The sequence below is a fragment of the Eucalyptus grandis genome, unplaced genomic scaffold (assembly GCF_016545825.1).
Source record: "Eucalyptus grandis isolate ANBG69807.140 unplaced genomic scaffold, ASM1654582v1 tig00008050, whole genome shotgun sequence".
Lineage (NCBI taxonomy): Eukaryota > Viridiplantae > Streptophyta > Magnoliopsida > Myrtales > Myrtaceae > Eucalyptus > Eucalyptus grandis.
The window spans coordinates 14,480-30,331 of record NW_024096443.1 but is presented as its reverse complement, the minus strand read 5'-3'; the positions used below and the strand labels follow the sequence as shown (position 1 = coordinate 30,331).

At 42.5% G+C, this 15,852-nt stretch overlaps 1 protein-coding gene across 1 annotated transcript; it reads right to left on the bottom strand.

Moving 5' to 3' along the window:
* Positions 1-14,205: 14,205 nt before the first annotated feature.
* Positions 14,206-14,727, bottom strand: LOC120290123. Its single transcript, XM_039305804.1, has one exon. The coding sequence runs from the start codon at positions 14,725-14,727 to the stop codon at positions 14,206-14,208; it is 522 nt and encodes a 173-aa protein (XP_039161738.1).
* Positions 14,728-15,852: the final 1,125 nt, after the last annotated feature.

Below are 15,852 nucleotides of genomic sequence, written 5' to 3'. Positions count from 1 at the left end.
TTCTGTATAGCCTGAAATATAAAGTAGCGTCAGCAACAGATATATCTCCTGAAACAAAGAACCTGGGAGCTTAATCTCATGGAAGATAGTTCAAACGAAGAGCTCTATTTGTATGACATGGCCTTCTGGTATGCATGAGAGTTTAGTTTCGAAAAGATAAAAGAATGGACAAGGTACTTCAAAAGAAAGGGTCTCTTTAGCAAGTGCTCGCAATTTTTCCCTAAGCTTAATTTCATGAAACCGCCTTTGAAGACTAGTTTCAAGTGGGAAAAACTTGCATTTTTGAAGCATAAAAAGCAAGGTTTAAACACAATTGCCATGAACAGTTTTGCACAAACATTTGAAAAGTATAGACCCCCACTCATCAAATACAGAGCATGATGATCCAAAACCAAAATGCCGTTGAAAATTAGAAAATAGCAGCCACCGACCACACATCATAATAGTTTTTAGAGCTGCAAGAGTCCAGTTCGAGAAGCCAAATCAGAAACCCGGCTCATCTTCTCCAGATCGAGAAATAAATCAAAAGATACAGAAACAAATTCAGATGACGCCAAACAGAAGTACTCAACTTCTCTCAGACATTCTCCAGAAGCACCAACAATTCAAAGTTAAAAACCACATGCTGAACTCAGTGGGCATTGTCCTCTCTCTCCATAACCAAATCACATGGCAAACCTTCTCTCTCTCTCTCTCTCTCTCTTCAGCGATCGGTCCATGTCCCCCAAAATCACCATTCGAAACACAATTCGAAAAATTATTCATGTAAAAATCTGGGAAACAAGGCCCCCACATACCTTCAGTGAAGAAAATTAGGGCGAGATCGGTGATCCAAATCGTATGTGTGGGATATGAGCGATCTTGTCCCAGTCCTTGCCTACTTGTCTTTTGCAACTCTCTCCCAATTCTCCGCAATCGTAAATGTTTAGGTGAGTAAGGGATGTGAGCCTTCGCATTGCTTCAGGGAATGATGTCAATGACAAGCACTCGAGGAGGACGAGATTTTGAAGTGATTGAAGGGCAGGTATATCCTTCAAATTGCGTTCTTCCCAAATTAGGAGATGCTCGAGATTGCAGGCCTATAGAAGCCACTGTGGGAGAGATGTCAGTTTGGGAATGCAAGTGATTTCCACAAAGCGGAGACTCTGAAGGCCTCCATGGAAATCCAAGATGTTGCCGCTTTCGTCTTTGGTTATATCCAGCTCATCACATTCCCAGATATAGAGAACCACAAGGCTTGATAGATGTCGCATACCTTGCGAGAGGGAAGTCAACTGATGACAATCCGTGATCTTAAGAAATTCAAGGGAAGTGAGACTTTGGAAACCCTCCTCGGGCAAACATTCTAGACCCTCTGCATTGCAGACACATAGTCTCTTCAACTTATTAAGGCCAAGCATCATTTGATTTATCAACAATGCTCCGTTGGCACTTCTCAGATATAGCTCCTCAAGATGAGGAGTTAGTGGCATGGCTTTTAATTTTTTACAGTCGTAAATCTTAATATTGATAGACTAGTTAATGATACTATCGAAGGGGATGATTAGTCCAACTCAATATATTCCAATTCAGGCAGATCCTAAATATATAAAGACTCGAGGCGAGGTAGTTGGCCTAGTGGGGGGAGACGTTTACATCTTTTGCAGTGGCCGAACGATACCTCAACTAAAAGTGGCAAGAAAGATACAAGGCTATCCATCATCCACCTTGGAAAGCTCTCACCTTTATAGTTCCTAATTGTTAACTCCTGCAGATTTGAGGGCGGCCTCAGTCTATCCAACAATGCTTCATCTCTATTCGCAATTACTTAATCATCAGTATTGAAATCGCTCCAACTAAGTACCAAAGATTTCAAAAAATGCTTCCCCATCAAGTTCGCATCCCTGCATTCTACTTCTGCATTTGTTATGTATCTCAAATTTTCAATTGCAAGGCTTCCCCGAATGTTATTAAGCCCATTTAGCTCTCCAAGTCTACAATAATTCTTAGCTTGAGCTTTATCATTGGGCAAAATGTAGTGTGTTAGCCTACGCAGAGAACTCAATTCCCCTAGCCCATATGGCAAATAACTAAGTTTCGAACAACCATTTATGTCTAGATTCCAAAGGCTCACTAACTTCTTTATATCACTTGGCAATTCTTCAAGGACAGAACAATTTCGGAGATTAAGTGTTTGCAAATTCTACAATCTTGTAATGGAGTTAGGAAGCCTTTTGAGTGTATTATTGTGAGAGAGGTCGAGATATGTAAGATGCTTCAACTGACAAATGGCCCTTGGCACCTTCTCAACATATGTGGCATGTAAATCCAAAATGCGCAACCTCTTGAAACTTCGAATGAGTTGGCATAGATATGCTTCACTCGTTGGTTCTCTTTGTTTCATTCCCGTATAACTACCAGTAGACAAAAATGTCCTCAGTGCACTGGCTTTCAAGCGTGAGATTGGAAGTTTATCCATCAAATTGGAAGTGAAATCATGAGATATACGAGTAGTTCTTTGATGTATGGATTTTGTGCCATCCCATGCCACCCAATACTCGGTTCCCGTAACTAAGCAGGCTAGATCATGCATCAAATCATGCATCTTGCAAATCTCCTCCCACACGAATGTTTTTTTTTTTTTTAAATCTTGGAAGAAGTTTCTCCAAAGTAGATCCATGAAATATCCATGAGCAATGTCTTCTAAATGTTGACTTGTATGCGATGGCTGGATAAATCCTTGTGCAATCCAAAGATTGATCAAAGTCTGCTTATTTATCTCATAATCTTTGGGAAACAATGAACAAAATGCGAAACATTGTTTCAAATGTGAAGGAAGATGGTCATAACTTAGCCTAAGAACAGATACTATGCGGTCTTCCCTTTGAGATATGTCTAGGAGCTCATTATCTTTGAAACATGACCATTCGTGTTCACTTTTTTTAAAGAATAGTAAACTTCCAACAGTTCGAACAACCAACGGAACCCCATAGCACTTTTTAACTATCTCTTTGCCGATAGCTAGTAGGTTAGGATCTTGCATATGCTCTTCTTTTTGACAAGCCATTTGCATTAACAAATCAAGAGATGCATTTTCAGTTAATCCCGTGAGAAGATGAGGCAAAGTAGTGCAAGTGATCTTTGCAACCGAACGAAGGTGTGTAGTTATAAGGATCTTGCTTCCTCTAGCACCTCCCACCAATAACTTTTTCAATTCTAGCCATGTGTGTCGTTCTAAATTCCATAGATCATCTAAAACTAATAAATATCTCTTTCCGTCAATTTCTTTCCTCAGTTCACTTTGCAATCGTTCCAGCGCACCATTGTTTGGTTCCTCCTCCTTTGCACAAGCTATGATATTTTTCACTATTTTTTTCATATCAAAGTCAATGGAGACACAAACCCACATTTTCAAATTAAATTGTTTACTCACCATCTCATCGTTGTACACACACTGAGCAAGAGCTGTTTTTCCAAGCCCACCAATACCAACTATTGGAAGTATGGAGACATCCTCTTTCACTACCAAATCCAATAAGAAATTCATGACCTTCTTTTTATCATCATCTCTCCCACGAATGTCTTCCTCATGTATAAATGAATGCGTCTCTACTCTCTTTCTCCACTCTCTCTCTGCTCGCGAATCCATAGTTCGCTCATCCAAGTGGAATTTCTTCTCGGCCTTATTAGTTACCATTCTTTCACTCACTGCTCTTACTTTTCGACTCATCTTCACTTCAAAAGCAAGCTGGTTTTTTTTTTTTATCGAAAAAGCAAGCTGGTTTGAACATGAGAAAAAATGTCCTTACCTCCTTGATCATTTCATTGTGGCCCCTCAATTCTCGTTGCATAGCTTCTATATTAAATTCTTCAAGCACATCCTGTGCGTAATAGAAAGCGTCTTTCAGTTTCTCAACCCAATCTTTGATTTGGGGACTCTGGTAATATTGCTCTTCTGCATGATCCAGTACAGCACGAAGCGTGGAGACAGTGCCCTCGAGCACCTCGAGTTCATGCTTCACGGCCCCCAACTTTCCAACCTTTTCTAGTGCTTGAGTAATCAAATTAGCAAGGATGCTTCCAGCAATGCTGATGACAGCTTCTGCCATATTTGTTCTCTCTATCTCACTTTGTCTATCCCTCTAGGGATGAGAAGATGGTAGTCCTGTCGTTCCAAGGCTAGAATCTTCTTAGATGAGATAAAACAAGTTTGTCCATGAGATGATATAAGTGTGCAATAATAGTAGATAACAGGAATTATTTCACTTACAAGCACTAATTCCAAAACATCCTATGTATATAAGATTCCATCCAATTTAATAATTAAGGTGAGTTCATATTCATACATTGTTCTAGAAACATTATATTAGATTATGTGAGGTGATTAAGTTTTTTTCTACTTTATTGTTAAGTTATATGCCTAATATTAAGGGAAGTCGGGGGGTAATTGATTGATCATGTGGTTCAACCACTAAGCTCCATTCTACCTTTCTTATCAGGTTGGTTTCTCATGAAAAACGAAACAAGGTAATCATAATGAGCATAGGCTTATTAAAAAGCAATAATAACTTTTTGCTTTCCTGTTAAAATTCCAAATGTTATTCAAAAGTAAAAAGTTAATAATCAAAATTACGTATCAATATTTAGGAGTTGTGAAAGTTTCATATGTTTTAAGACAAAATAATGTAGATGTAGTCCGATTCACTATTGGAATAAACAACAATAAAACGTAAAACTCTATCAAGACAAGCCATTAGCTGTTTTTGTGATGTTGAAATCCGCTACAAGTGGAGGACCATATCATTGTTCTTTCTACGTGTCATTTTTTTCTTTCTTCCTAAGCCCAGGAACCATCTCATTGTAGCAGCATAGGGAAAGCCGCAGTGGCTGCACAAACTCGAGCGTTTAGTTAACAGTATCAGCTCTGGGTAACAAATTAGGTCCACTGAAAAGGCTGGCTCAGACTCGAGATTGTCCATTGATCAACTCTTTTTTATTTTATTTTATTATTATTATTTTTTTCTGAAGACTTGTTTCTTTTTGCTTTTTTAATTACAAAATGTTATTCAAATATGAAAAGGTAATGAGAAAATTACATATAAGTGTCGCGACCTTTTTCCGGCGCCCGCAATCGGGCGGGCGCCTAAGGAGGCTAATGGCTTGGCTGAAATTAGTTATGCCCGGACTCTCCCAAGTCCACCTATTCACGACTTTAATAGTCTAAGTTTTTAACCTGTAAATTAATTTTAAAACGGAGTCGCCACTAATCGGTTTGGGGTGGGTCGATTAGAAACCCAAGCGAAGTATAGGGAGAAATACTCGCTCCTGCGAAACCAGAGAAATTAGGATCGGGACTTGATTACACTAGTTAATCACTAATGCCCTTTCGGTATCTAATCTTGTTTAAACCCTGAGGTTTTTTGGATGTTCGAGAGATTTTCCATGCATTTTGGGAGGAAAAACATTTTTTAGGTCTTTTTTCCAATTTTTTGACATAAAATGGATTTTTTGGGATTTTTCGGTATTTTTAGAAAAATACAAGTCGTTTTGGCTTTTTCTGAATTTTTTTGGCTTTTTCATGAATTTTTGGCTTTTCTTATTTTTGGTATTTTCTGGAAAATATGAAATATTTTTGATTTTTTGGAAAATGAAATATTTTTTACTGTTTTTCTTAATATTTTTTGAAAATAAAACATTTTTTTTATTTTTTGAAAATAAATTATTTATTTATTATTTATTTATTTAAAATATTATTTTATATTAAAATAATATAAAAATTGACCCGGGTCGGATCTCGTGGGTTGGGTCTCGACCCGTCGACGACCCAAAACATCGGGCCGCGTTGCGGGCCCGACTCAAATTTTTTTCTTCTCTGTTTTTTAAAAACTCGGCCCACACACACGGAATTTGGCCTATTTAAAAAAGATGCCCGGCCCGCGGAGAAGCTGGCTTTGCGTAACCTAGAGTACTGGTCACACGCCCGACCCGACGACCCGCTCCACAACCCGGCTCCCAGCGAAACCCTACCCGGGTCCGACCCGACTCCCGACCCGATTTCCGCCGCCCCCAAAACACTAAGAAACCCTACGCAACTCATGGCCCCGGGTCCGACTCATCGACCCAAGGCCGCGACCAAAAATCGAGAACCCTAGGGTTCTCGATTCGCGGCGCCGAGAGGGAAGGCCGAGCGCGCGGCGGCAAGAGCCGGCGACGACGACGATGACGGCTACGACGGCTACGGCGACGGCGAAGACAGCGGCTGGCCACTCAACTAGATTGATGACGGGGCTCGTGGCGCAGCGGTAGGAGACGCAACGAAGACCTTGATTTACTAGGGTCGAGATCCGGGGATGGATGGGTTTTGAGAGAGGGGGCGACAACGGCTACGCAACCGGAGGTGGCGGATACCAGTGGTGGCGAATGGTGGTGGTGACGACGACAAGGCAGCGGCGGCAGCTTCTCGACTCTCGAATCCGGTGTGGCGTCGACAGACCGGTCACAGCAATCGCTTCGGGGGGGAACAACAGCAGCAAAAAAAACTTCAGATCTAAGGCGCAGATCTTGGCCGGTCCTTCCTCGACCTCGATTCTCTCTCACTCAGGCCAGATCCGAGCCTCGACCGGCTGGATCTGACCTTCTCGAAGTTGCTCGCCGCCGACCTTCCCCGAAGTCTCTCGGCGGAGGGCGGGCTGAGCTCGCAACTCGAGTTCTCTCCTGCGCTCGCCCTTCGATCTTCCCCGATGTCTCTCAGTGAAAGATCTCCGAGCTCGCCACCCCCCTCGACGGAGCTTGTGGCCTGCTATTTATAGGCGAGGGGGCCGGCCGGTCAACGAAGCTTCGACCGCCGGTCTTCGCGTACCGAACGGCCTCCGCTGGCCGAACCGCGTCCCATCCAAGCTTATCCAGCAAAGCGTGCTCGGCATTGAAGGCAGCCATTAATGGCCCCCGAGATCTGTCATCTCCAGCCGACGTCAGCCTACCCTCCTCGGCCGTAGGCTGTCTTCGAGCTCATGAGTTGTAGAGGCGTAAGGGGGAAGAAGGGAGAAGAAGGAAGAAGAAGAGGAGAAGGGGGCCAGGCTTTGGGGGAAAAGGCTGGGCCCTGGGCTTACATGGAAAAGAAGAAGAGGAGGAGGCTGGGCGCGAAGGCCTAGCCCCAATGGGCTGCTTCTTTTTTTATTTTTCTTGTTTTTATTGATTTTTGTTGTTTTTTTGTTATTTGTTTTGTTTATTATCTGAAAAAGGGAAAACAAAGATTAAAAGAAATTAAAGCCTAATTAATAAGCTAAATCAAAATTTAGGTGTCAATAGCTGCCCCTCTTTGAAGGTGAGTTCGCAGAGGTTGCATTCAAAGACAAACTGATACCTAAATTTTGTCCGTTCATATGCAGTAGATTATATTTTATTTGGGACCTATTGTCCTATGCAGAAAATGAGCAATATAACATTACACATACTAAGACAGATAAGAAGATACTTGCAGTTACTTACCGAGAGTGAGTGAGATAGGGTGTGAACCCCGAGTTTGGCAAGTATCAAGGCGTCATCTTACCTGGTGCATGAGGAGATTGCTTTTCCAGGACCCGAACCATTCTTCGGTCACCTGTTAAAGCAATAAGTGATTTGTCTAGGACCCGAACCTTTCTTTGGTCGCCTTGACGGGAATTGCTTTTCCAGACCCGAACCTTTCTTCTGGTCGCTGTTAGAGCAATAAGTTTGTTTGTCTAGGACCCGAACCTTTCTTCGGTCGCCTTGACGGGGAATTGCTTTTCCAGACCCGAACCTTTCTTCGATCGCTTGTTGGAGCAATAAGCTGCTTGTCTAGGACCCGAACCTTTCTTCGGTCGCTTTGTTAGAGCAATAAGTGGTTTGTCTAGGACCCGAACCTTTCTTCGGTCGCTGTTAGAGCAATAAGTTGTTTGTCTAGGACTCGAACCTTTCTTCGGTCGCCTTGACGGGAAATTGCTTTTCCAGACCCGAACCTTTCTTCGGTCGCCCGTTAGAGCAATAAGTGGTTTGTCTAGGACCCGAACCTTTCTTCGGTCGCCTGTTAGAGCAATAAGTTGTTTATCTAGGACTCGAACCTTTCTTCGGTCGCCTTGACGGGGAATTGCTTTTCCAGGACCCGAACCTTTCTTCGGTCGCTTGTTAGAGCGATAAGTTGGTTTGTCTAGGACCCGGACCTTTCTTCGGTCGCCTTGACGGGAATTGCTTTTCCAGACCCGAACCTTTCTTCGGTCGCCTGTTAGAGCAATAAGTTGTTTGTCTAGGACCCGAACCTTTCTTCGGTCGCCTTGACGGGGAATTGCTTTTCCAAAACCCGAACCTTTCTTCGGTCGCCTGTTAGAGCAATAAGTTGTTTGTCTAGGACCCGAACCTTTCTTCGGTCGCCTTGACGGGGAATTGCTTTTCCAAAACCCGAACCTTTCTTCGGTTGCCTTGACGGGAGATGCACCGACCTTTCTCAGGGCATCTACTTGTTGGGAGATAGTACTTGGATGATCACAAGTATAAACTCTTGGGGGATACTTGGATGATCACAAGTATCGAAGGGGTACCTCGACGATCACAGGTACAAACTCTTGGGGGATACCTGGATGATCACAAGTATCGAAGGGATACCTGGACGACCACAGGTACAAACTCTTGGGGGATACCTGGATGATCACAAGTATCGAAGGGGTACCTGGACGATCATAGGTACAAACCCTTGGGGGATACCTAGATGATCACAAGTATCGAAGGGGTGCCTGGACAATCACAGGTACAAACTCTTTGGAGATACCTGGATGATCACAAGTATCGAAAGGGTACCTGGATGATCACAGGTACAAACTCTGAAGGAAGAATCAAGGCATACCTGAGATATTCGTGTGGAAATATCGAGGATGGGTCTTGGATATACGTGAAGGTCTTTCACCTCCTGGTAGTGGGAATATCGAGGACGTACCTTGGATATTCATGAAGGTCTCTCACCTCCTGGTAATTGGGAATATCGAGGGCATGCCTCGCATATTCGTGAAGGTCTCCCACCTCCTGGCAACATAAACTTGAATGTAGCACGAGGCTTACTGGATGGCGCAGCACTCAAAGGGCTGAAACACCTGAGTAGCCGCAGGAGTACAAAGTACCGGAATACTTGGATGAACACAAGTATTTAATGACATGATCTGGGACCACTCAGCAGGTCCAAGTGTAAGAAAGCATACCTGGGTAGGCGCAGGCACATAAAGCAGTGGAATGCTTGAACATCTACTATATTATTTGGGGACAACTCAGGCAGGTTGAGTGTCACGAAAAGGGAGTATTCGAACGATGGCTGGTACTCGAAGACAAGAGGATACTTGGACAGTCGCAAGCATCCAAACTTTTAAAGACAACTTGAGCAAATCGAGTGTCAACATAGGGACCACTTGAGTAACGGCAGGCACTCAAAAACAGGGGGGTACCTGGCAAGTAGTGGGTACTCAAAGACAAGGGGATACTTAGACAGTTGCAAGCACCCAAACTCAAGGGACGACTCGAACAAGTCGAGTGTCAAGAAGAGAGTACCTAGACAGTGGTAGGTACCTTAAGAAAAAATAAGGATATGCTTACCTGGCAATATCTCTAATCTCTGAGAGTATGTCTGCTATTTGCACAGTATGCACACATGATTGTATGTGTTGTAAATTCATGAGTTCAAATGAGATTCATGCATGATAATTTTGTCAGTTTTGCATCATCTGATTTCCACTAGGGAAGATTTTGAAAGACAACCTTCATTTAGAATGTAGATGTCTTGAGCATGCCAGATGAGGGACTTTCAGTTTGAAAGGACTTTTCACTCACTCTCATGGAAAAGGCTATCCTGACCATTGATGCAGGATTTATAAGGACCACACTTCTCACTATCATCATGTCAGCAGGGGTCTGAGTATTCTCGCAAACAGTACGACTTTACTAATGTGAGAGGTCTTTGTTGAAACTGTGATGAAGTCTTGGTCAATGGCTCATCAAATGGGACCGTCGAGGTCAAGGCTTATGAATGAAGTGCCGCACGATCATCTCCGGGTTTACAAGTCAAGAAACCTGTGAAAAGAGATAGAGTAATCTTGCTCGTACTTCTTCGAGCGATGCTTATGCACATATGAAATCCTACGTTAATTGAAGTGCCCTAGTCTGAAGAGACTTTTACAATGGGACGCAATGTAAGCTTGACTCATGTGTAAGAGGGTGAGAGCTGGTGATTGCCTTGGCATTTGTCACCGGTCTTTCTTCTCACTTTCAGATGGAGGTTTTATCACAATAGCAACTTCTCTTGGGAATACAATTGACTGTATTTTTTGCTTGGGGCATTGGCCTTGCTTTTACCAGGCACACTGCTTTTTCATGCCCCTATTTTTTATCCCAACTTTTCATTTATGGGCATTTGACCTTGCTTTTACTAGGTACACTGCTTTTTTATGCCCTTAGTTTTTTTGTTCTGTTGCTTGAGGAACTGATCTAGGCAAGTTCAATCGAAGCACCATTATTTAGACTCTTGAATCTTCTTCTTCAGCCGGCGCTTTAGGCTATGGCAATAACTTCTGCTTTGTCTCAATGTGAGGGTAAAATTACAGACTCACTTGGGTTGTACAATGCATATAAGTGCATAGAGAAGGAATTGCTCTTCGTCATTCTAAGGCACTTAAATTAACGCGAGTGTTCATATGCAATAAAGACACCCGAAGATTGATGCAAGTGCGAGCAAGAAAATTTCTATTTCTCTTCTCACCTTGTGATGTTGCTTTGTCTCCGCTCTGCCCCAATGTGGGGTGGTTCTTGACGAGGGTATGAGAGAAGCTTCACCAGTGTATGGGGCTCAATGGGGTGAGCGATGGAATGCCTCTCACTATTTTGGTTATCGTACCATTCGCGAGAGAACTTTTTACCCTACTGCCATGGAATCTTTTGCGCTCATCTTACAAGTGTATAGATAGGGGACTGTGTGTAGGATATGGCTTGCCTTTCATCATTCTGACGCGCCTTATCCAGCATGCTCGATTAATGTTGTATTCTTCATTTAGCTGTCTATTCTAATAATCCTTAATGGAATCAGTGATTTAGACAGACAAAATCATCATGCGAAATCCATTTGGAAAAGGTATGCAGCATTTTAAATGTGATGGAGTTTGTACTCTCAAAACAAATGAATGGTTTTGACTCAAAAAAGACCCTATTGACAACTTTAGGGGCTAACATAATGGTGTTTCCAAATATGTTAGATTTTGAACATCAAAAGGGTTATTCGCAAATGGGTGTCGTTGGTTGTCCCTATTGATTAGGGATATGACACATGAATGATCAGCCAATGATTGGGAATCTGATCGGGCATCTCTGCTTTTGCCCCTGCAGAAGAGAAGATGTACAAGTAGATCAATTAGTTTGGCCAAAATTAAATGTGAGTTGAGGCCTGAAGATTTTCTGTCATTTGCTTTGGTGATTACTCAGGACGTCATTTCACTTAGGAGAGCTTATCAAAGTTTGACATGTCTTTCCTTGATTTGTTATCCGCATTTTTTACGGTCAAGTGATCCTGTAACAGATAAAAGGGATCATGTTAGTCAGAAGCTCTTTTAAGAGTCGAATAACTTGGAAGCGATACAACATTACCCTTCACTGGATTGGATGGACCTGAAGTGCAAGTGGGACACGAAGTCCTATGTCTTTTGCTTCGTTAGGTCATCTGCTCTCTCGTAATTTGCAAGCGCAAGAGAAGCAAAAAAAAAATTTATTATTTTTTTACCAAGCGGCTAACTACCGCGTCGGGGATTCGAACCCCCGACTTCGAACCGTTTTGCTTCTTCCCGGATACCACTCTGCTAGAGGCACCGACGGTGTCCGTAGGGCACTTCTTTTTTTATTTAACCGAACTGGCTCCTGGATAACACGTCCTTTCATACCAAGTTAGGTAAATCGATACGGGTCATTTGATTTGTCCAAATTAACTATTAAGCTTGTTTCTTGAATCCCATGCTTCCTGTCAATAGAAGAAAATATGTCAAAAGTGAGTTCAGACACTGGGAGTATTGGAAACGATACCAAATTACTCTTCTCCAAAGTTTGTATTTGCTGACTCCTAGGGATATTTGAATGTCGATGACAGCCTTTTCGTCTTGACACAATTTGACATTTCTTTCGATTGGCCTTCCTCACTCATGGCCATGTATGTATGATTGATGGTTGTCAATTTATCTTCAACGCCTTCCTTCTGCGGAATTTTTCGTCTGTCTTTGACTATATGGCCATTGGGCAAAGTCATGTACCTCAAGCTTCTATGGAATCTGATATGGACAATCAAAACCTCTAATTCTCTGATGGCAATTACTTTTTGCGAGAGCATGTGTCTGAAACAAAAAGTGAGGTATCCCAGATCTAAGGTCATTGTCTGGGATATAGGGCTTCTTTTATTTAATCGGACCGGTTCCTGGACGACACGTCTTTTACACCAAATTAGGCGAATTCGACATGGGTCACTCATATGCATTTGCCTGCGTAATATTGATTTGCCCAAATTATTCCATCGAGTTTGCTGCTTGATTCCCGATATTTCTTTAAATGCTGGTGATTACCATTCATTCTTTTTCGTTGAATCACCCAAACAAATTTTTATGATGGTGTAAATACATCACTCATTATATAAAAGGTTCATAGGCATTTTCATTATGGTAGAGAAATGCTTAGCAATACCAGACACTGAACATCTTTCAAGGGCAGTACTTTTTTACAGCATCGGAATTGACCGGTTTGGAGAATTCCCGCCCATCCATTTCAGTCAAGATCAAAGCTCCTCAGGGGAGTATCTTCTTTATTACATAGGGACCCTTGTAATTTGGGGCAAACTTGCCTCCAGGCTCTGGAAAGATTGGCAGTGTCTTCCTCAAGACTAGCTTGTTTACCTCAAAGTGCTTGGGTCGCACCTTTTGATTGAACAATCGGGCTATCCTCTGCTGGTAACACTGACCATGACAGAGGGCTTTTAGTCGCCTTTCGTCGATCATATTCAGTTGTTCGAGCCTTTGTTGTGTCCATTCTTCCTTGGACAATCCTGCCTGGGATAAAATTCGCAAGGAAGGGATTTCTACTTCTACAGGCAAAACCGCCTCCATGCCGTAAACCAAGGAAAAAGGCGTTGCCCCAGTGGAAGTTCGAATCGAAGTTCGATATGCTGTTAATGCGAAGGGTAACCTCTCATGCCAGTCGCGGTAGTTTTCAGCCGTCTTGGCTAGGATTCTCTTGATGTTCTTGTTGGCGGCCTCTACAGCCCCATTCATTTGCGGACGATAAGGGGATGAGTTCAAATGCTGGATCTTGAACTTAGAAAGTAATTGATCAATCAACTTGTTGTTCAGATTTGTCCCATTGTCGGTGATGATGGAATCTGGCACGCCATATCGGGCGATTATGTCACGTTTGATAAACTTCATGACATTCCGTGCAGTTACGCTTGCATATGATGTGGCCTCAATCCATTTCGAAAAGTAATCAATTGCAACCAAGATGAACCGATGCCCGTTTGACGCCTTTGGGTTAATTGGGCCAATTACATCGATGCCCCACGTTGAAAACGGCCATGGCTTAGATAACTGATGCAGTTCAGTTGGAGGGACATTTATCTTATCCCCATGAATTTGACAATGATGACAACTCCGTACATGCTGAGCACAATCATTCTCTAAGGGGAGCCGCACAACCTCAGTCTCATTATCTTCTTGGCCAACATACGTCCATTCATGTGAGGGCCACATACTCCCTCATGTATTTCTTGCATTATTCGTGTGGCTTTAGCTGCATCCACACATCTTAGTAGGACTGAGTCATACGATCTTTTGTACAAATTTTCACCACTGACGAAAAACTTTGAAGCCATTTTCATTAGGTATTTTCGATCAGAGGGAGTGCTTTTTCCAGGGAATTCCTGCTTCGGATGTATTTCATGATGTCGTAATACCAGGGCTTCCCATCGGGTTCTTCAATTATAGTCATGTAGTGGGCCTGTCTTGTCAGGACTTCAATTTTCAAAGGCTCTACTTCTAACCCCTTCGCTACTTGTAACATGGATGATAGTGTTGCTAGTGCATCAGCAAACTGGTTACGAATTCTAGGTAGGTATTCAAACGAGATGTCCTAGAATTCTCCTACCAATTCTTCCAAGTAGTCGTGATAAGGTACTAGTTTGGCGTCTCTTGTCTCCCACTCGCCCACAGTCTAGAGGATAATTAAGGCGGAGTCACCGAACACTTTTAGTTTTGACACTTCCATTCCAATAGCCGCTTGTAGGCCGAGGATGCATGCTTCATATTCGGCTATATTGTTGGTGCATGGAAACATCAATTTTGCAGCCACAGGATAATGCTGCCTATTTGGGGATATCAAGACCGCCCCAATGCCTGATCCTGACAAATTTACAGCTCCGTCGAAGAACATAGTCCATGTGTCCTCTTCTACTGTTGAAATTCGGTCATCTGGAAAATGATCCTCGCGTACTTCTTTAGGACAATCTGCTAACATATCAGCAATCACCTGACCTTTAACTGATTTTTGCGACATCACCTGGATGTGGAATTCTGAGATAAGGATTTGCCATTTAGCCAATTTTCCCACCAAGGCCGGGCAACCGAGCAAATACTTGATTGGGTCACTCTCAGTTACAAGAAATGTCTGGTAATGCAAGGTATACTGCCGGAGTAAAAGGGAAAACGCATAGTACAATGCCCAGACTATATTCATCTTTAGAAATGCACTGAGCTTGGCTCTAATTAGTTGCTGTAAGAAAGAACGAACCTGGCTAATAGTGAGCTGACCGACAGTCGACCTACAAAAGCGAGCCCACAACCCACGAGATGGCGAGAGAAGGAGATGAGACGGTGTTGGCGAGACCGCGAGAGAGAAGAGACGCGACGGCATCCACGGGACAAGAAAAGAGAAAGATTGAGAGTGCCACCGGAGAAAGTCGAATAACTAGAGAGACTGAGAGAGAGAGAGAGGCCAAATCCGAGAGTGGGAACTAGAAAAGAAAGTAGAGTTTATATAGACAAGATTTGGATTGGTTTTGACCCAGTTCAAAACCAGTTCCACCCGAGAATTACCCTTGCAAGGCCAGTTTCTAGGTAGAGCTGACCGGTTCAATATGTAAAACCAGGAAGAGAACCGGTCAAGGTCGATTCCCAAAATTTTTATCTGGAACTAAACTGGTCCCCATGTGAACTGCTCAAAAACTAACCGTGTTCTGTTCAATTCCCATATTGTATTAGCCCAGTTCCTCACTTCTAATAAAATGTTATATATCATTTTAACAACAAACATTGTAAAATTAATCAATCAATTATTAAAGGGGAAGGACTATCACGAAGCATAGAGTTCTTTCGATCTACGTAAAGTAGATAGCCCCATTTCAAGCAAAGCTCTAGTAGAGTTTTCGAAAAAAAATAATATTTAAAAATGAGAGACTTCATACTTTAAGATAAGAAGCCTTGTCACTTTTGAAGATCATAAGATCACCACCCCAAACCTTACCCCATAGCAACTAATGTTTAGGTGTAGAATAAAAAAAAAATCAAAATCTTATTTAGTGAAAAAATTTCAAGCATTGGTATGTTCAACAGCTTATATTGAAATTAAAAGGAAAATGTTTATCACATAATGCGTAACGCCATTCTTGACAAGGCTGTACGTCTTTTCTCAGCGTACTCAAGTCTAATACTCTGAACCCTTTAGAAGTTCTGGTTTAAACAGAGAGCATGTGGAATCATTTTCCTTAAATCAAGTCACAAAAATGCCCCTATCCGATGCGGATGCCTAACTAACCTTCTTAACGGTGCAAACTTTTTTCTTTAACTTAGTCGCCGCACTTTG

What these genes read in the sequence shown, in the direction of transcription:
- LOC120290123 (XM_039305804.1), bottom strand. Translation starts at nt 14,727, where the DNA reads ATGAATATAGTCTGGGCATTGTACTATGCGTTTTCCCTTTTACTCCGG.